The sequence below is a fragment of the Chrysemys picta genome, chromosome 7 (genome assembly GCF_011386835.1).
Source record: "Chrysemys picta bellii isolate R12L10 chromosome 7, ASM1138683v2, whole genome shotgun sequence".
In the NCBI taxonomy this organism is placed as follows: Eukaryota; Metazoa; Chordata; order Testudines; family Emydidae; genus Chrysemys; species Chrysemys picta.
In genome coordinates this window covers 102820978-102843402 of record NC_088797.1, presented here as the reverse complement: position 1 = coordinate 102843402, position 22425 = coordinate 102820978, and the positions used below count along the sequence as shown (strand labels likewise).

General features: G+C 41.4%; 1 protein-coding gene across 2 annotated transcripts in view; it reads right to left on the bottom strand.

Moving 5' to 3' along the window:
• Positions 1-22425, bottom strand: part of TCERG1L (transcription elongation regulator 1 like) — a 242362-nt gene that overhangs the window by 41240 nt on the left and 178697 nt on the right. For both annotated transcript variants that reach the window (XM_065552187.1, XM_005305299.4), the window contains exons 5-7: positions 20795-20920; positions 7405-7499; positions 466-554 (exon numbers count right to left, since the gene is read on the bottom strand). In XM_065552187.1, the coding sequence (XP_065408259.1) occupies positions 466-554; positions 7405-7499; positions 20795-20920 (310 nt within the window). The remainder of the gene's footprint in view (positions 1-465; positions 555-7404; positions 7500-20794; positions 20921-22425) is intronic.

The following is a 22425-nucleotide window of genomic DNA, read 5'->3' as shown; positions in this document are numbered from 1 at the left end:
ATCAGGCCCTAAATAATCAATAGCATTTCTTGCAGTACCAAAGTTTTCTTTTCAGGTCATTCAAGTACTAACCAGAGCTGACCCTCCTTATTTGTGAGATCCGATAAGATCAGAGCTCAAGCTAGTGATATGAACTATCAACAAAACACAATCATTACATTCTGCAGATAAGAATTGATTCTTAGCTTGAGTTGGTATCAGGTGCACACTCAACCGTTCTTATAAATGCTTGATAGCTGTCTTAGACTGTACATGTGGCTATGTCCTATCATTTTGTGTAACTATATGAATAGTGATGTAAATCTACAATGCCACTTTGTAAAAGAAAATAGTGCAATATTGTTAAACATCCAGAATTGTATTACTGTTGCTGCTATGCACTCATAAAGACACAGACCATTAATATATGTTTGGCAATAGCAATGATATTGATGATTCATTATTATTCGTCCTGAATATACTTACCATGGTGATCCTGGTACAGGAGTAGATGCCACAGGCTTGTTGCCATTTGAAATACTATCATCTTCATTTACTAGTTTCAAAGGATGATCCTTGACACAGAAAGACACAAAAATTAGTCAGCAAGTGAAACTGATGCTCAGGAGTGCTACTATTATACAAACAACTCTGTTTAAACTGGAGGTGGATTATTAAATCATCATTATACCACTGGAGACCATATGGACAACCATCTACCTCTAAACCAGCTAGGTTAGATTGGAAAGAATATAAACACTGCCCTATTTGGAATGTTATGCATGCAAAGCTTGAGAGATAAAAAGTCTTCCATATACAGCACAGGTGATAGCTCACTTGGAATACTGTGTATAATTTTGTGCATTTCACCATAATTAGGATAGGCCACATTATCATCAGAAAGAAAGAAACCAACCAACCATGTGGATTGGGATACTCAGAAAGCTCAGGATCAGGTGCAGCTTTGGAACCAGAAGGCCAGCTAAGAGTGCAGAGTGCTCTGAGGGAACATGCAGGGGCAAAGAAAACTTGCACATCTGGACAGGTGTGAGGAAAAGGCTAGAAGGGAAAGGGTGCTGGTGCTTGTGCCTTGGGTTGGCAGCAAAACACTTTTGTTTGGCAGTGAAGAGCATGTGGTTGCAGGAGGCAGTTTGCATGGTAAGCAACTGGAACTGCTGGAAGTCAGGCATCAGGGGGGTTGAGGGTGCTCTGCATAAGTTAATAATTCAGTTATTTCTATTAATAATTCAGTCATCTAATATTTGTAAACAATTTTGCCTTACTTTGCTCAACAATAATGCTGTTGAGAGTGATTCTCCACTGGCCTGTGTGTATGTCTGACAACAGTTCTTATGATACCAGCCATTGCACGGAGAGATTTTTGCCCTTTAGCTGGAAGCCTGGCATATATAGACCAGTTAACTATTTGAAAATTGCAGACAGGCAATCTCCTAAACATTTATTTATCAGGTAGTCTGGAAAGCTACAGGTAATAAGTGTTTTAAGGGTTAAAAAAATCAATTTATATCAGTAGCTTAAAGAAATGAATGGAAAGAGATGCTTCTACGACCACAATGTTCTGAAGATTCAGAGCAGGCGCAGCAGGGACAGAAGGATTGTGAGGAGGTTTGGCAGCATGTGACCTCCAGAAGGAGAAAGAGGAGCGTCCATGCACCAGCAATGGAGATACAGGTGAGCAATCGTTTCCATGTTCTCTCTACAGGTACTAATGCGGAGAGTGGACTAGATGACCCATCTGAGGAAAGGGAGCAGAAGGAGACTCCACCGATTGGAAGGCAAAAGATGCACTGTCCTAGGGATGGGGGTTCCACGACCACCACTCCCAAGAGGAGGAGGAGGGTGGTGGTGGTCGGGGACTCCCTCCTCAGGGGGACTGAGTCATCTATCTGCCGCCCCGACCGGGAAAACCGAGAGGTCTGCTGCTTGCCAGGAGCTAGGATACACGATGTGACGGAGAGACTGCCGAGACTCATCAAGCCCTCAGATCGCTACCCCTTCCTGCTTCTCCACGTGGGCACCAATGATACTGCCAAGAATGACCTTGAGCGGATCACTGCAGACTACGTGGCTCTGGGAAGAAGGATAAAGGAGTTTGAGGCGCAAGTGGTGTTCTCGTCCATCCTCCCTGTGCAAGGAAAAGGCCGGGGTAGAGACCGTCGAATCGTGGAAGTCAATGAATGGCTACGCAGGTGGTGTCGGAGAGAAGGCTTTGGATTCTTCGACCATGGGATGGTGTTCCAAGAAGAGGGAGTGCTAGGCAGAGACGGGCTCCACCTAACGAAGAGAGGGAAGAGCATCTTCGCCAGCAGGCTGGCTAACCTAGTGAGGAGGGCTTTAAACTAGGTTCACCGGGGGAAGGAGACCAAAGCCCTGAGGTAAGTGGGGAAATGGGATCCTGGGAGGAAGCACAAGCAGGAGAGCGCAAGAGGGGAGGACTCCTGTCTCATGCTGAGAAAGAGGGACGATCGATGAGTTATCTTAAGTGCCTATACACAAATGCAAGAAGCCTGGGAAACAAGCAGGGAGAACTGGAAGTCCTGGCACAGTCAGGGAACTATGATGTGATTGGAATAACAGAGACTTGGTGGGATAACTCACATGACTGGAGTACTGTCATGGATGGATATAAACTGTTCAGGAAGGACAGGCAGGGCAGAAAAGGTGGGGGAGTTGCGTTGTATGTAAGAGAGGAGTATGACTGCTCAGAGCTCCGGTATGAAACTGCAGAAAAACCTGAGAGTCTCTGGATAAAGTTGAGAAGTGTGAGCAACAAGGGTGATGTCGTGGTTGGAGTCTGCTATAGACCACCAGACCAGGGGGATGAGGTGGACGAGGCTTTCTTCTGGCAACTAGAAGAAGTTGCTAGATCGCAGGCCCTGGTTCTCATGGGAGACTTTAATCACCCTGATATCTGCTGGGAGAGCAATACAGCGGTGCACAGGCAATCCAGGAAATTTTTGGATAGTGTAGGGGACAATTTCCTGGTGCAAGTGCTGGAGGAACCAACTAGGGGCAAAGCTTTTCTTGACCTGCTGCTCACAAACAGGGAAGAACTAGTAGGGGAAGCAAAAGTGGATGGGAACGTGGGAGGCAGTGACCATGAGATGGTCGAGTTCAGGATCCTGACACAAGGAAGAAAGGAGAGCAGCAGAATACGGACCCTGGACTTCAGAAAAGCAGACTTTGACTCCCTCAGGGAACAGATGGGCAGGATCCCCTGGGAGAATAACATGAAGGGCAAAGGAGTCCAGGAGAGCTGGCTGTATTTTAAAGAATCCTTATTGAGGTTGCAGGAACAAACCATCCCGATGTGTAGAAAGAATAGTAAATATGGCAGGCGACCAGCTTGGCTAAACAGTGAAATCCTTGCTGATCTTAAACGCAAAAAAGAAGCTTACAAGAAGTGGAAGATTGGACAAATGACCAGGGAGGAGTATAAAAATATTGCTCAGGCGTGCAGGAGTGAAATCAGGAAGGCCAAATCACACTGGGAGTTGCAGTTAGCAAGAGATGTTAAGAGTAACAAGAAGGGTTTCTTCAGGCATGTTAGCAACAAGAAGAAAATCAAGGAAAGTGTGGGCCCCTTACTGAATGAGGGAGGCAACCTAGTGACCGAGGATGTGGAAAAAGCTAATGTACTCAATGATTTTTTTGCCTCTGTCTTCACGCACAAGGTCAGTTCCCAGATTGCTGCACTGGGCAGTACAGCATGGGGAGAAGGTGACCAACCCTCTGTGGAGAAAGAAGTGGTTCGGGACTATTTAGAAAAATTGGACGTGCACAAGTCCATGGGGCCGGATGCGCTGCATCCGAGGGTGTTAAAGGAGTTGGCGGGTGAGATTGCAGAGCCATTAGCCATTATTTTTGAAAACTCATGGCGATCGGGGGAGGTCCCAGATGACTGGAAAAAGGCTAATGTAGTGCCCATCTTTAAAAAAGGGAAGAAGGAGGATCCGGGGAACTACAGGCCAGTCAGCCTCACCTCAGTCCCTGGAAAAATCATGGAGCAGGTCCTCAAGGAATCAATTATGAAACATTTAGAGGAGAGGAAAGTGATCAGGAACAGTCAGCATGGATTCACGAAGGGGAAGTCGTGCCTGACTAACCTAATTGCCTTCTATGATGAGATAACTGGCTCTGTGGATGAGGGGAAAGCAGTGGATGTGTGATTCCTTGACTTTAGCAAAGCTTTTGATACGGTCTCCCACAGTATTCTTGCCGCCAAGTTAAAGAAGTATGGGCTGGATGAATGGACTGTAAGGTGGATAGAAAGCTGGCTAGATCGTCGGGCTCAACGGGTAGTGATCAATGGCTCCATGTCTAGTTGGCAGCCGGTTTCAAGCGGAGTGCCCCAAGGGTCGGTCCTGGGGCCGGTTTTGTTTAATATCTTTATTAATGATCTGGAGGATGGTGTGGACTGCACTCTCAGCAAGTTTGCAGATGACACTAAACTAGGAGGCGTGGTAGATACACTAGAGGGTAGGGATCGGATACAGAGGGACCTAGACAAATTAGAGGATTGGGCCGAAAAAAACCTGATGAGGTTCAACAAGGACAAGTGCAGAGTCCTGCACTTAGGACGGAAGAATCCCATGCACTGCTACAGACTAGGGACCGAATGGCTAGGTAGCAGTTCTGCAGAAAAGGACCTAGGGGTTACAGTGGACGAGAAGCTGGATATGAGTCAACAGTGTGCTCTTGTTGCCAAGAAGGCTAACGGCATTTTGGGCTGTATAAGTAGGGGCATTGCCAGCAGATCGAGGGACGTGATCGTTCCCCTTTATTCGACATTGGTGAGGCCTCATCTGGAATACTGTGTCCAGTTTTGGGCCCCACACTACAAGAAGGATGTGGAAAAATTGGAAAGAGTCCAGCGGAGGGCAACAAAAATGATTAGGGGTCTGGAGCACATGACTTATGAGGAGAGGCTGAGGGAACTGGGATTGTTTAGTCTCCAGAAGAGAAGAATGAGGGGGGATTTGATAGCAGCCTTCAACTACCTGAAGGGGGGTTCCAAAGAGGATGGAGCTCGGCTGTTCTCAGTGGTGGCAGATGACAGAACAAGGAGCAATGGTCTCAAGTTGCAGTGGGGGAGGTCCAGGTTGGATATCAGGAAAAACTATTTCACTAGGAGGGTGGTGAAACACTGGAATACGTTACCTAGGGAGGTGGTGGAGTCTCCTTCCTTGGAGGTTTTTAAGGCCCGGCTTGACAAAGCCCTGGCTGGGATGATTTAGCTGGGAATTGGTCCTGCTTTGAGCAGGGGGTTGGACTAGATGACCTCTTGAGGTCCCTTCCAACTCTGATATTCTATGATTCTATGATTCTAACGGAGGAAGGGGATGCTATGATAGCTCCCATGCAGTGTCAATGCTTGAGAGGATGTAATATGATTAAAAAATAATAAGCACATATACAGAGCTCTTAATCTTCAAAGTACTTTACAAATTTTAAGCACTCAATAATGCTTTTGAGAACCAGTGCAGCACTCTGGAGCAGCTGCAGTCTGAGGGATGATGGACTGAGATATTATGATTATATAAAGCATAATGTCTCCAAGGTGCTGGGGGCAGGTGGGATAGGAATGGGAGTGGAGAGAATGAAACACACTGAACAGCGGCACTTGCTATATCTTTCCAAAAGGTTGAGGGTGTTCTCTGTGCAGCGCTGCCTTACTGGGGTAAACTGGTGGGGCAGGGAGAAAAGAAAGGAGGAGAAGAGGCTGGCCACACATATCACCTTTGAGTTGTGTGATACTGCCAGTAGTTGGAGTGGTCTCCTCTTGTTCTCAAGGGGACTAAGCAGACTCCTTATTGTTACCTACAGCATGGAGGTGCGGAGGGTGAGGTGCTGAGTATAAGGGTAGGGCTGTCCCACGCCAGCTCATTCATTACAGACATCCCTAATTTGGCTCTAGCTGTTTAATCTCCATATTGTCTTCATGAGGAAAGTAAGTCTTTCCACAGATCTTAAAAGATTTTGATTCAGACCTTATATCATAGAATCATAGGACTGGAAGGGACCTCAAGAGGTCATTTAGTTCTGTCCCCCACACTCATGGCAGACTAAGTATCATCTAGACTATCCCTGACATGTGATTGTCTAACCTGCTCTTAAAAATCTCCAATGATGGAGATTCCACAACCTCCCTGGGCAATTTATTTCAGTGCTTAATCACCCTGACAGTTAGGAAGTTTTTCCTAATGTCCAACTTAAACCTCCAGTGCTGCAATTTAAACCCATTGCTTCTTGTCCTATCCTCAGAAGTTAAAGAGAATTTTTTTCTCCCTCCTCCTAGTAACAATCTTTTATGTACTTGAAAACTGTTATCATGTCCCCTCTCAGTCTTTTCTTTTCCAGACTAAATAAACCCAATTTTTTCAATCTTCCCTCATAGGTCATGTTTTCTAGACCTTTCGTCATTTTTGTTGCTCTTTTCTGGACTTTCTTCATATCCTTTGCAATCCACTGAGAAAGAATTTGGGTATAAAAAAGCTACACAAATACTACATATGTACAATGCCGGTGTTGCTGTTAATCTCTAATCTTACATTAGATAAAAGTTTAATGATCATTAACATTTGTAATCCATATATATATAATTATTATCTTTATGTAATTACTTCATTAATTATCTTTAAGAAGGAGTAAAAGTATATTAATTACATACACAGAGAATATCAAATTTAGAAGTGTTGCAATGACAGTGAGGTAGGGCCCTAAAAATCAGTCCTGGTGCACTTCTCTCTCATGGCTTGTGGACATTTCTGCACACACATCTGGAGTTTGGGGATCTCTAGATGCTTGATGTTGGGGCCTTGGGGATCCTGATTCTCCAAGTCATTTAAATTGGCATATAAAGGGACAAAAAGAGCTGCTCTGTATTAAAGTGCTGCCTTTATGTCTCCTCTCCTTCACTCCCCAACACTATTTAGAATGTACAAGGTTACAAAATAGAGAGATTGGATGGGTAGATAGAAAGTCTCCCACAACGTCTATGGAACTAAAACACTTTCAGAATTATAGGGAACTCTATTCTTCTTTTTAGTTTTCCATCAACTGCGTTTCACACATAGACATACCCCACACCCACTCACTCATGCACAAACATAAACAAGCAAATAATAAATAAATAACAACAAGTAGTCTGGTGAAGAAGAAAGACAGAGATTCTTATTTCTGTATTTAAATACTTAGGAGGCACTCAGATGTTACCGTAAACGCGGCTATATATAAAGTACCACAATGGACAGATTTGACAGAAATGTCTAGAAAAATAGAGAGTAGGGAACAATCCTGACTCGATAGGAAGAGCTCCAGATCATGATAGTCCTTTACTCAATCTCTGATTTCCGCAGTTCAATATTTTAAAAATTAGAACAAAATCCATAATGAGAATCAGACCTTATCCTCATCATTCTCTGTTGGCTTGCTTTTCCTGTCGGTATGTAAAATCAGTGTTGGTGGGCAGGAGGCTCTGCTTGATTCTTTGCCTTTATCTGTAAGGGAAAATATATATATATTTAAATTCACAATAAACATATTTCTAATGACCCACTGAGATATCTCAAGAGTTTATATTCTATCACTTCGGAACTTAGAGTTTAGCTGTAAAGACAGAGTCCCCATTAGTGAATAAGCTGGATGGGGAGACAAAATCTTCCGTTATTTAAAATGAGTGATTGTGGTGTTTGGTAGAAGCGATCTATTCAGTTTCCAAGCGAATGCAGCCACATCACAGGACCTGCTGGAATCCTCTATAAGTTGTTGGGGTGATGTTATACTAACAATGCTAGATCAGGGATAGAACAATGAGCCCGTAGTGCTGGAAAATATAGGAAATATAAGCATTCATGGGCTGTCTGGACTGTGTGTTTATGAATTCCATCCTAGCACATCACCCAATTCAGGACAGCATGTTTTTTCTAGAACAAGGAATATGGAGAACTCCATGGAGCTCTGAATCTTCTCCTACCTACCTCAAAACTCCCTCCCCACACAAAAGGAAAGGACTATATTACGTTACAAAATGTTGACATACATTAATATATTTTACTGTGATACATTCAAACACACCGTAACTTGCTGATTATTTACTGTACTGTAGTCTCCATCCTGCCCATATGGAAGTCAATGGCAAAACTGTCTTTGATTTCTACAGAAGCATGATCATTTGTCCTTAGCTGCTTAGAGCATGGAAGAAACTGGAAAAATTTTTGGAAGTTCATTGTCTCCAAAGTTTGTTGGACTATCGTCTCCTCAATACAGTGAAATTGTTTTAAGAAAACATTTAAGGGACTGACCGAAGTCTGGCTGCTTAACAGAAGTGGTTTAATAAATGGGAGTATAAAAATGCATTCAATAAGTTTGGGGATATCTTAAAGTTGTTCTTTAAAACAGGAGGTTCATAATTAGAGTGGTTTTCAGTACTACAGATTTCATTCTATTTACTGCTGTGTACCTTAATCAATTATACCCATACAAAGTGACTGAAAATTGGGTGTAAAATAATGCCATATCAGAATAGTGCATCTTACACTCACTTTTGTATAGGGGCAAACAGCAACATAAGGAGTACAGGCAGTGGAGAAATAGCCCCTGACTTGTGTGATAAAAAGTGTTCAAAATGGATAATAGGATACTTTGGCTCTTTCCTACAATACTACTTTGCCACTCAGGCTTGGTCTACACTAAACCCCCAAATCGAACTAAGGTACGCAACTTCAGCTACGTGAATAACGTAGCTGAAGTCGACGTACCTTAGTTCGAACTTACCGCCGTCCAGACCCGGCAGGCAGGCTCCCCCGTCGACTCCGCGTACTCCTCGCGGCGAGCAGGATTACCGGAGTCGACGGGGAGCACTTCTGAGTTCGATTTATCGCGTCCAGACTAGACGCGATAAATCGAACCCAGAAGTTCGATTGCCTGCCGCCGAACCAGCGCGGTAAGTATAGACAAGCCCTCAGTGAAGACAATAAAGTTACACCGGTGAGTAGCAGAGTGGACAGCGAGGCCTATGCGTGCACACACAAATTTCCCCGTTAATGGACAAATTTAGCTCCAGAAAAGATAAGATCTGGACTATTTTTGATCCTTAAAAGAGAATGTCTGTCCTCATTCTCCTTTCCCTGATATGTCTATTTATTGATTCCTTCATCATTAACTTGCACTCCCTCCATAATCACATTGTATTGGATGTGATTCTCTTCTGAAGAAGTGGGCTGTAGTCCACGAAAGCTTATGCTCTAATAAATTTGTTAGTCTCTAAGGTGCCACAAGTACTCCTGTTCTTCTTTCTTCTTACTTCCAGTAGCTTTAAGCTTTTGAAACTCAATTGACTTAATTGGAATTACTCCAGTGTGAGCGAGTGAGTGGAGATATATGCCCTATACACGGTATTACACAATCTGAATTCAGGATTGCCACTTCTTACTAGAAATTTTTAGCAGTAAAGGTGATTAACCACTGGAATAAACTTCTAAAGGAAGCGTTGGCTTCTCAATCTTTGGATGTCTTCAAATCAAGATTGGATGCCTATATGGAAGATATGCTTTAACCAAACACAACTTATTGTGTTCAATGCAGGGATGAAATTCTAGGGTCTGTGATATAGGGATCAGAATAGATGATCTAATGCTCCTTTCTGGCCTTAAAATCTATTAATCTATCAAATGGACCTGTAGCGGGGTGGTCACCCGCTCCTCCCTGGGAAGGTTTAAAACAGCCCTGGGAGAGGGCTGTGGCAGGGGAACAGCTGGGCTGATTGGGAGGAAGCAGGCTCAACTGGGGCCATGCCCCAATCAGGCCCAGCTGGCCCCTATAGGAGGCTGGAAGCCAGGAGCTCAGCAGAGTCTCTCTCTCTGCGTTCAGAGAGCGAAGGGCCTGACTTCAGGGAGCTAGAAACAGGGTACCTGAGTGGAGTAGGGCTGGGGAAAGGCAGAGGAGGTGGGGAGCTCCAGCCTGGAAAGCCCCAAGCTGCGGCCCAGCATAAGGCTATTAGGTACTGGGTTGCAGGGGGCAGCCCATGGGTAGGCAGAGGCAGCAGGTCCTAACCCCTTTGCCTGTGATGAGTGGCTGATGCTGCAGTCTGCCCCAGTGAATGGGGGCTAGATGGAGACTGGGCAGTAGCCAAGACTGAGGCGAAGCGGAGATAGTGGGTGGGGGTTCCCCTGGGTGGAGAGACCCAGAGTCTGGGGGTACTGCTGGGGGGCAGCAACCCAGAGAAAGGGGTACCGGGGTCCTGAGAGGGACATGGGGCCAGTGGCAAGGCGAATCACCAGCCTGCAGGGGGCGCTCCAGGGTGCTGGAAGAGCTAATTCCCAGAGACAACCAGCAGGAGGTGCCGCAGGGGTGAGTCCGCACGCTGCAGAACCCCACACCAGGAAGTTCAGATCTCCAAAGTTCAGGGATATTTAGCTGTAAGGTTTCTCTGTTTGGAATCCTCCACTACATCTCACCAAGCAGTGATGATGCTTCAACATATCCAAGCTAAAATTTCCTGCAGTAGCATTTACATACAAAATAAACATTACCATATTTTCCTAAATTCGTAGATGAAGAGCTCTGATCACAAGAGCCCTGTACAAATTATGGAAAAGAGAACTGGATCATGCAGAAATGAGTCTTCTTATAACACACCCTTTGGGACTATCGTGCATCTGAGAGCCCTTAGGAAATATTAAGCCTGCTTCACAATGAGATAGCCATTTTATATTTTGTCACTTAGTAATATTAACAGATTATTCATAGTCCAAGCAATAGCTTATACTTGAACTCTCAAAGAGATCTGTTAACAATAGAACATAAAGATGAGGAGATGCTTCCATCTTAGATCCAGCTTGGTGGGATGAGGGCAATCCATAAGGGCATTCCAACATCCTGGTTGCCAACCACTTTAGCTTGGAGTGACTATGCTTTTTGTGTTTTGGTTCTGTTGCTGATTGTAATAGAGTGAGTCACGGGTCTCTCTCTCTCTCTCCTGAAGATTTTATTTTTGTTTTTATTGTTTGTCCTTTTCCTTAATCTGAAGTAAAAGTTCTCATTAGACTGAAAAATATATTTTGTTCTTTGTTTTGAAAAAAAAAAAAAGATTAAAAAAACCCTTCAAAACCTGTTTGTTAACAAAATTAGAGAGAAGTGACATTTGAGAATCCAAGCTGACTCTCACCATCATTAGAGAAATATAGAGGATGCACCTACAAGAACCTAATCCAGACTCAACTCTGATATTATGTTACCACTGTTCTAGAGTTGACACCTCTGAAATCTTTCTCAGATTTGCAATTTCTTCTGAATTGTTTCATAAAGTCATTCCTGTCCATTAGCTCTGCTCTATGATATCCTTCCATTAGTTTGATTCTCTCTTCAGTGTCAGCCTCAGAGCCAACTTCTGGTTGTTTGTCTTCTCTTTATTTTCAATACCAAAATAGGTTTAGTTCTCTGCTTGTATTTTACCAGTGAAATTCCAGATGTTTTTATCTGAAACTGCAGAAGCAATGGACAAACAAAATGTGTTATTCATAAATTCCTACCCCACCGATAAGAATATTTAATTTAAAAATCCCTAATGTGCCTGCTGAAAAAGCTGGAGAAATTTCCTTTTGTAGAAGGTACTTCTTTAATAGACATTGATTTTGCTGCAACTTCAGAGGCGTGTGGATTAACCTGAGTATCTAGGCTTTTTACACACATAATTGCCTCTGGTGCTGGGCCTATTCAAGCACAGCAGAACTTATTCTATAGCACTCTGAGGGTTAGCGCTAGTGTAAAATATAACATGTCTAAGTACTCCTTGCTTTGTGCTCTTCTACAAACTCTGATGCTCTTGTCATGAAATAATCCCTGTGTGGAAAACAAATTATTTCATGATGGAATAGTCAAGACACTAGATGACTATAAAGGTAAAGTAACAAAATACTCCTAATTACATAATTATAATCAGAAGCAAGAAAACGTGAGGCAAAATCTTTTGTTCATGAATGCCTAATAAGATGGGGATTGTGATTTTTTCCCTCCCAGTTTAGGGGGAAATCACAATAGCCCTTCCTCCAGTTCTTCCTTCTGACTTGGATGATCCAAGGAAGAAGCTATTTTATGTTTTATTTAGTATTAATCACTGTTCTGGTTTCAAAATTGGTCAAGATCTCTTTGTTTCTTATTCATATGTATTTATATATATAATGTATATATTTATAAGTGTGTGTGAGGAGCTCAAAGGAAAGAAAGAAAGCAATAGTAAGTTTAAACAGTCACAGTTGTAACTTAATTGGTAAATAGAATAAATTCATTTGGTACATATATGAAATATTGTTGAATATGGGATGGGACACTTAACTCAGCAACTCCTCAACACCTTGTTCATAGACCTGAAATGGCAGGAATTAATCAAATGAGATACACAAAGACATGACTACATCCCAAGCAGCTAAGACTGAGAGCACACACAATTACTAAATTGCTGCTGAGATACTGACATTAGTGAATGGTGACAAGGTGACAAAAAATGGAGGCCTACAAATTCAGTCAATGTTCTTGTATTTTTGTATATATGGGCATCTAACCTTCGCTCCACCCAAATATCTCCCACTCCAGACAGAATCCTGGCACCAGTGCAATATACTTAATTGGAAGATATGTGACTGCACTCTTCTGCAGATAGGATTATACACATACTCACAAAGAACAATGACTTTATGTGAAAGCAATAAGAGGGAGTTGAATGTTAAGCAATAAGTATGGCTTCCAGACCTATGTGTCTCTCTTTCTTTTCTTCTGTCAGAAGTAACCTGGTTGTTACATTCTACATATATAGCCAAAATGTAATGCTTTTCCTTGTGGAAAGGAGGAATTGAAAAGCTTTAAAATATCCTAAAATTCTATAGTACTGCTCATGGGGATGGGGTGGTGGGGAGAGGAAGTATGATCCAGGATGGTAACATTCAAGATTAGATTTGTTGTGTGTGTGCAAGATTGGATGTTTTTTCTAAAAGCTATGCTCTAGGAATTATTTTGTGAAAGTTCTGGCATCCAACTTGTGGTTCCCAACCTCCAGTTTGTCTTCTGTCTCTGATCCACTGGTATCCTGACCTGATCCGACTCTGGTTCCCGACTCGTGATTCTGATCTCCAGTTTGCCTCCTGCATCAGACCTTCCAGTAACCTGACCCAGCTGACTCTTGACTCCTGTCCCGTGACTGTGGACTCTGGCTTCAGGTACTAGGTCTGCCCACATGAGAGACCCCATGTGACAATATGTTTGCACAAAACATTTGGAAAACAGTTTTGAATAGTGAAGGAATTAAACATTCTGACAACAGACTATTCATAAACAGGAAAAAAGGGCTAACTTCACCAGACTCACTGCATGTTTCACAGATTTTAAAGCCATAAAAAACCCTCATAACCCTCTATTCTAACTTTCTGTACAGCACAGGCCATAGATTTTCAGCCAAATGATCCCTGCATCTGACCAAAGAAATTGCAGTAGAACTAGAGTACATCTAGCTGAGAATTGTTCTTTCAGCTCAAGTCATGTTGAATTAATGAGGCATCCTAAGAACTAGAAAAACAATCCATTAGAATTGGATTTGTCAGATAGGAAAGTAAGGTTTAGAGAATCCACTCTACACAGTGGGAAGGAAGCCTGCGCTGCCTATATGGGGAATCTTAACAGAACACCTCGAAAATTGATCTTATCTACTGAAATGAAGGACATCAAACAAGATGCATGTTTACCCTCTCTTCCAGTTGGTACATTTCTCTTCTACAGATTTATTCTTCTCCTTTTAATCAATTCTTTTTCCACTTCAATTTGAAATAAGTGTATAAAATATTCCACAGTATAACACTAATGATGCCATTATATATTTTCAGCATAATCAGACATTTTTTTCTAAACTTATCACCGTAATTAACAATGATATACTGCTGTAGTTGCTTTACTGCCACCTACTGGTATACTGGAAACTGTGCAAAAACAATAATTTATTTCTCCAACTTCTTGCAGATAGAGCTGAATGACTAATATACTTTTACAGTGTAAAAGTAAAAGTTGTATCAGCAACATTATCATGGTTGCTAATAGTATGTTGCTAATAGTATGTGCTAATGTCTGTACACATTTTATTAACAATAGGACTATACTGAGCTACATATTTAACCAAAAGGAGAAAACAAACCCAAGTAGGAAAGGCAGCATTCATGTGAATGCATGCTATTCCTATCATTTATGCTAATTAACTGTAATGATTCAGGGCCAGATCCTCAGCTGGTGGTAAAGCAGGAAAGCATCAATGAAAACAATAGAGCATGGCCTATTTATACCATTTTATATGCTGACCCTCAGATTCAAGATTCCTTAGACAGCATTATTATCATCCAGTTCTTGCATCTATAAAGCCATATATATTATTTCTCTTCCTAAATCTCTTCTCTCATTTCATCATACTACCCCTCTCACCCCCTGGATCCTTCCTACACTCTTTTCAAGACAGAAGAAAAATAATTCAAGCTAATCTCTAGGCTGTGATTCAGCCCTTTGATAATTCTTGTTGACATGCTGTCCTCCACTCTCTATGCTGACTTCCAAGACAATATCCAGTTTAAGATACTGGTCCTAATCTTCAAAGCTTTCAGTGGTGTGGGCTCAGGGCATCTTTTAGATCACCTAAACTTCTGGGATGAAGACTGTTGTGGTTAACAACTCTGCTACTCAGAGTTTCTACCACAAGAATCCAGAATGGTAGATGTGGAGAATACAGTAGGAAGACAGATATATATATATATACAGAGAACATGAAAAAATGGGTGTTGTCATACTAACTTTAATGAGACTAATTGATTAAGGTGGGATATTATCAGCAGGAGAAAAAAAAACTTTTGTAGTGATATCAGGGTGTTCTCGGTATATAAATAATCATGTTATCTGTGTGTATCTATCTATATCTATATATATCTTCCTACTGTATTTTCCACTGCATGCATCTAATGAAGTGGGCTTCAGAAAGACTCTGAGTAAACTTTCAACTTTCATGCCCACTCCAAATTGATTCCTGACTGACCGGTAGCTGTCTGGCGTTGCAAGCTTCCACAGGGCTATCGCCACGCGCTTCTCAACTGTGAGGGCTGCTCTCATCTTGGTATTCTGGCGTTTCAGGGCAGGGGACAGCAAGTCACAAAGTTCCATGAAAGTGCCCTTACGCATGCGAAAGTTCCGCAGCCACTGGGAATCGTCCCAGACCTGCAACACTATGCGGTCCCACCAGTCTGTGCTTGTTTCCCTTGCCCAGAATCGGCGTTCCATGGATAGAATCTGCCCCATTAACAACATGATCTCCAAAGCACCGGGGCCTGTGGTTTCACAGAATTCTGTATCCGTGTCCGTGTCCATGTCCATGTCAATGTCCTCATCATGCTTGTCGCTGCGCTGCCGCCGCCGCTGCCTCCTCGCCTCGTTTTTCTGGTCCTGGCTGAGCATAAACTCCACGAGAATGCGCGAGGTGTTTACAATGTTCATGACTGCTGTCTTGAGCTCAGCGGGCTCCATGCTTGCCGTGGTTTGGAGTCTGCAGTGTTCACCCACCCAGGAAAAAAGGCGCGAAAATGGTTGTCTGCCGTCCATTGCTTTCATGCAGGGAGGGAGGAGGGAGGGAGGAGGTGAGGCTGTACCCAGAACCACCTGCGACAATGTTTTTTGTCCCATCAGGCACTGGGATCTTAACCCACAATCCCAATGGGCGCGGGAGACTGCGGGAACTATGGGATAGCTATGGGATAGCTACCCACAGTGCAACGGTGCAGAAATCGACGCTAGCCCCGGTACTTGGACACACACCACCGAATTAATGTGCTTAGTGTGGCCGCATACATTTCGACTTTATACAACCTGTTTTTCAAATCCGAATTATATAAATTCGGATTAATCCCGTAGTGTAGACATACCCTTACTTTCAGCTTATGCTCAAATAAATGTGTTAGTTTCTAAGGTGCCACAAGTACGCCTTGTTCTTTTTACCACAAGGATAACACTCATCTGTGCAGGAGATAGAGCTTTCTGGTGGGCCAGTCAGACTATGGAATTAACTCCTCCGGGAATGAAGGATCATCACAAACCTCACCACCTTCTGTTTTAAGTGCAACATATACATTTTTAAAAAACAAAACTTTACTGAAACAAAACACTACACTGAACACACAATTCTTCCCCAGGAAGAAGGGGAGAGAAAGAACAAACCACATGTGACAGCTGTTAGTCACATTACTTAATACACTAGAGAAAGGCACTCAGATACTACAGTAATGATAGTGGTACAAGAACCTATGTAAAACAGAATAGATTAGAACAGAATAGAATAAAATAGTTCCCAATCCCAGTTGCTAACAGAAAATTTAGAGATATAACTCATTTAGATAAAACATATCCACCCTAATGATTTTAAAGGTATTTCTAGAATTAGATGGGGCTTTACTAGATGCAATCCAGTTGAAATAACTAAGCATACTGTATTTGTATGCGGTCAGTTATATATCACTTCTCTTAGTAAGTCTGATAAATGAATGAACTTTTCAGAGGACCATCTCTCCTGTTTTAGCATTGACTCAAGAAAGTGAGTTTTATTATGCTGTGGCTATCACCTTTGTAAAATTCCTTATTTAGACTTATATTTTGACAGAAGGAAAAGCTACTAATGGGCCAGTAAGTGTTACTTGTGATGGAGGAAAAAAATCAGTATTATCTATGTAGATTGTTGTACAGTGTTCTACAGAATATTTGTGGTGAATATAATCTGAATTAAAAAATGTTCTAGTGAGTGATGCTAGTGAATCTGTCACTACAGTACAGTAAAATCTGGATTATATGCACTTCAGTTATCTGAAATTTAGTATTTTCTAAAACAGGGTCATATTCCCAAAGTCCATTAATCACATTCAAATTCTCCTCAGTTATAGAACCTCAATACTCTAATGTATTCACCTGTCCCCCATGACATTTGAATTATCAAGGTTTCACTGTATTTTTGCCTACAGACAATGTAGCTCCCCTCTGTCAATGACAGTCACGATAAGGAAAGGTATATTTAGTATTGGTCATTGAATTATTTAAATATGTGTGGTTATGAAATATAATTACCAGAGAAACATAGCTGTACCGGAACAGATGTCACTGGTTTGTGTCTAACCTCTGATTTTACTAATACATAAGCATATGACTAACTTTATAGATGTAAGTAGCCCTATCTATTTAAATCAATGGAACCACTCATATACATGAATTTAGGCACAAGCTTCGGTCTTTTTCAGAATCAGGGCCCTTTTTCGGTACCTTGGCTACCACAGTGGCAAGTATTTGATGTTTCAGGGAAAAGTTCACTCAAAGCATTAGCTCAGTTATGCAACAGTGTTCTGTGGGGGAAAAAAACCATTGAGAAGATGTTCACTATATCTTCCCTTTTGTATCTCCCCAAATTACACCTCTACCCTGATATAACGCTGTCCTCAGGAGCCAAAAAATCTTATTGCGTTGTAGGTGAAACTGCATTATATCAAACTTGCTTTGATCCGCCGGAGTGCGCAGCCACTCTCCGCCGCCCCGGAGTGCTGCTTTACCACATTATGTCCGAATTCATCTTATATTGGGACGCGTTATATCGGGGTAGAGGTGTATTTGCCCAGCATGAGAGTTTATAATCCTTGTGACATTTTGACACTTGCACGTCTGGTTGCAAACATTAAAAGATGTATTGCTTTTTGAATTCCCCCAAACTATTTGTCCGTGGCAGGGAATTTCCACAGATTAGTTACACACTGTGTAGGAAAGTATTTCCTTCTATCCATTTTAATTATTTGCCTTTAGAGATCACTTCATTTATGCATTTACTCAAGGTCTGAAAATGTTCAAACTTGGCGAAGATACCAAGAACTACTATAGTACAGTCAGAATACACAAAGTGCAGCACTGCACAGTTATCATCCTAGCTAGACTATACATATATGATACATATGATAAGAAAGAGATATCTAGTTCCCCGGAAGGTTTATGTTTTGTTTTGTTTTATAAAGATTCAAATTCTGACCTTTTTAGGGATGTTTTCATCTCAAGGTAGTTTTCTCTCCCCTTTGTTCTGTATCCTGCATAGATGGGAACTTTTAAAATGGAGGCTCCTCTGACTCCTTTGCAAACACCTCACAGTGGTGTTTTGCTCTCTTTGCTTCTTTCTAGGGTCCAGGCAGGCAAGGTCCAATAAGCTCCAGTACACTTTTGGTGGAAAAAAAGGGAGATCTATAGATGGAGTTTCCCTAACACATATGGATGGATCTCAGCCGGGGGAGGAAGGGAGCAAAATGGTACACAGGTAGGTATAATCTAACCTAGAAGCCCTTTCAACAATCAAGAAAGCATTGCACAGTTCTCGTGCATGCCACCTTCTATATTTCTTCAAACAGAAACTTTGATATGGCAACACACTGGAAGGTAAGAGATTTGGGTTCTCAGCTCTGTTACTTAGTCACTTTGTGACCTTGGGCAAGTCATTCTATCTTTGTGTGACTCATCTGCATAATGAGGACAATCGTATTTAACCACCTTTGTAAAGCAATTTGAGATTAGTGAATGAAAGGCCCTGCACAATTGTGAATTGTTATTGCTTATTGTTATTAATTTGATTTTTCCATTGAAGACAAGGACCACTGAAAGTGGTAGTAATCCATGGAAATACTGTTGTGTCATCTTGGATAATATTAAAGAATAACTCATGGCATGACTTTCCTTCACTGAAATTACCAGGAAATCAAACAAGAAAAACTGAGAAAGATGAATGAGTTTTATATTTATAAGAAAAAACGAAGCAAAAGTATAATGCTCATCTTATTTACATTACATGGGTAAGTGGGAAAATGTAATGATTGCTGTTCTACACCTATGACATTTCAATGAGCCTGGTGCAATAGTGCTTGTTTGATTGAGGAAACCTATTGAACAAATGTCATACCAGCCTTACAGAAAATATTGATAGTCACAAAAAGGCTCTATACAATCAAATCACCAAACATTATGATGGATAAAATGGGGAGGTTGGTTGTTTTTCAGTCTGTCAATAAGAAGATTATTAATGGGGTCTCAGAACAACTATAAATCTTGTTACCCACCTGCAATTGGCTACACAACTACATATCAGAAAGACTCTGAGTAAACTTTCATCTGACTTTCAATGCATTCCTTAAACAGTATTAAAGTCTATTTACTCCAAAGGATTTGCTTTCAACAAGGAAACATAACACAATTTAGCACAGTCCTCTCATTCTTAATGATTCGCATGCAGGGGTTTTTTGGGTCTCCAAGCAACATAACTCTGCAGGTGATGAAAGCAGTCTGAAGAGTAGATCATGACTGAAGAAAGACAAACACATTTGAGTTGAAATACATCAAAAAGGAAACACACACAAACTTCTCTGAAGTTTTCCAAAATATCTCTCAATGAAAATATGACTAATGCCTGAAAACTGTGTGTGGACATGTGTAAGAAAGACAGACAGAGAGAATATTCAGTGCAATCACAAATAAATCAGAAGATCTTATTTGGGGACAGACGTAACAAGAAAATAGTCAACTCTCCTCTTCAGGGGAACCTATGATTCCATTAATGTATTTGTGTAGAACAGCCCATAATTATCTATTATGGGACAAACCTTCAGTCCAGCCTACTCCAGACCTTAATTTTTATCCCGGGTGTATTTTACCAGCACAATTTAGGTGACTTGAACATGGCTCCACTATAATTTCTGAGCACAAAAACGTAGATCAGCTTCTGAAATGTGACCATCTCATTCTACATCTCTGAGTGCAACACATGGTTTGTGCTAATATTGCTTAACTATAAAAGATCTGATATAATTAACCAGGACTAGAAGCTATTCATTCTTGAATAGGCCCCAGTATTTCTCAAAAAAAATATGCCCTAGAACATGTGCTTACCGACATGTCCAAATGGTGGGGGGGCAGGGAGGGGGAGGTTGCAACCGCTTTCTCTTCCTTTATGCTACATGGGGGAGGGGAGTTCTTGAAACTTTTTTCTGTTGTAACATGAGGTCAGGGTATGTACAAGCTGGAGAACCTATGGCTTATCTATTCTTCCAGCATCATGAGGTGCCTCAGCTCAATTCACCCCCTCATTCTAATAAGGAAGAGAAAGCACTTTGCTTAGTCCAAAATCAGTCATCCTACACTAAAATGAAGCTGTATTCATGGTCAGTCAGTCAGTATTTCACATAGTTAGAAAAGTATAATTACAATTTCACATCAAATTCCAGTCTCCCTTTAACCATGCCATATGTAAATATGAATTAAGACAAAGCCTCAAGGATCTTTCACACCAGTTCCCCTCCTTCCAACCACATCCTCTCACCTACAAACACATGCACATTTAGATGGCTGTGGACACAATATGTAGATCAGTGGGGCACATCAAAAAGCATCCTCTGCGGTTTCAGACAGTCTGACTCCACAGACCAACCATGACACTACTGATGTGGAACATGAGAGGTCTAATAATGGCTCCAGAAATTAATCTTTTGCACCACCAAATGCAAAGCTGCTCCAAGTGCCAGGCAGGGAAATCAGGATCTAAAATATTTTGAACAAGCTCCTAAATAACCAGAGTAAATTCTGTAGAATTTGCACAGCATTTTTTTTTTCAGTTTTGCATTACTATGCAGTATGGGAAACATGATTTGGTCACAAGTACACAAATATGGAACATATGGTTTAGTAATATAATAAGTACACTGAAACCTACACACACCTGTTAATGTCTGATCCATGAAATTGGTTGCCATGAAAGTCACAGCTGGTGTAGATACAGCAGCAACCCTGGTGACTTGCGTTGGCATCAAAGGAGTCATATGAGCATCCACTCTAGAAGCAGCACCTGCATACAGACCATAGGGAAAACATTACTTTTTTTCCCCACTAGATAAATTTACTAAAAATGGACTTTGCTTGTGCAATCTAATTTCAAAATGACTTTATTCAGTTGTCGTTAAATATAACTGGGCAAATACTTCAAAGCATTTTTGTGAATAATCATTTGAATGTTTAAACTAATTTATTTTCACACACCTTTTTGTGTTTGCTATATTCACTGGCAGGGATGTTCATAGAGACTGAATTTTAAGCAAATATTGGAGAATAATCACAGAAGGTGATTCTGAATCAGTTAACATGGAACAGTTTTGTCAGGAAACAAATGTTCAGGGATACGCTCATCCAATCAAGAAACAGAATAAACCAAGTAGCCTATTTGCCCATCATAACTAACCAACACAGCTCTATTTTCTAATGCAGATTACTCACAGTGAACTGCTTCTGGCCAAGAATTATTCTCCAAAATTATTTGGCAAATGATTTAAAACAAGAGTACATCCAAGAAAATCACAATCTTCTCAGACACTTCAAAAACTGAAAAAGTCTAAATGAATCAAATACATTTTTTATGATGAATTAGTCGCTGTCACTCAGCTCCATTGCTAAATCTATGCTATTTAAAACTGAGCTACTTAGTCCTTAAGATACATTTCAATTTAGAGCTACTGACAAATTCATTGTTAAAACTTAAGCATTAATTTTGAGCTATGTGTGAGTTTACTCATATAACGTCTACTCTGGCCAAGCATAATGTAGTATGACCAGATTTTTCCAGTCTTTTGCTCCACTGAATAGTATAACTGTATTTGGGGTAGTTGTCAACCCCCCTTTTTCTATATTATACAGTAGTTTGTGGGGAATATTTCTGTAGTACTTGCTCTTTATTGTAGCAGGAATCCATAAAAACTCCAGCTTTCATATTCAGGAGACAATAGTGAGATCTATTATTCGACTGAGAGAAACTGCCCCAGAAAGTGGTGAAAGCCACAGTAATTGAATCACTCACACCTTTGGGCAAACTCTGGGAATGTATTGTAGTGACCTATGGCATGCAATGAAGCCGGTGATTTGATCTGTAGGCTTTGTCCAGCTCTAATTTCTAAGGGACAGATTGTCCTCACCCACCATGGGAAGGGCTAGGACCAAGGGAAAGTCCCATTGATTTCTGTTGCACACTTTATAAAAAATGATCCTGTCACAAATGGGGTTCTGGCTCCCAATAGGGATAAACTGCCAGGGATAAACTCTTTTACCTGCCACAGACTCTTGAACTACTGAAGGGGTTTCTACAGCACAGAGGAGTCTGCTGAAAATGTAATGAGTGCTCAGGCTGCTTTAACTTTAATTGGTTTCCTGTTGGTGGGGAAAATGCTTAACACCCAAATTCACCTTTCAATATGGAGACTGGAGATTATGCCACTTTGAAGCAGTGAAAGATCCCCATGCACAGACCTGGGCGTGCATGGTCTGGGCCTAGAATCTCTACAAAAATACATCTCCAAGATCACT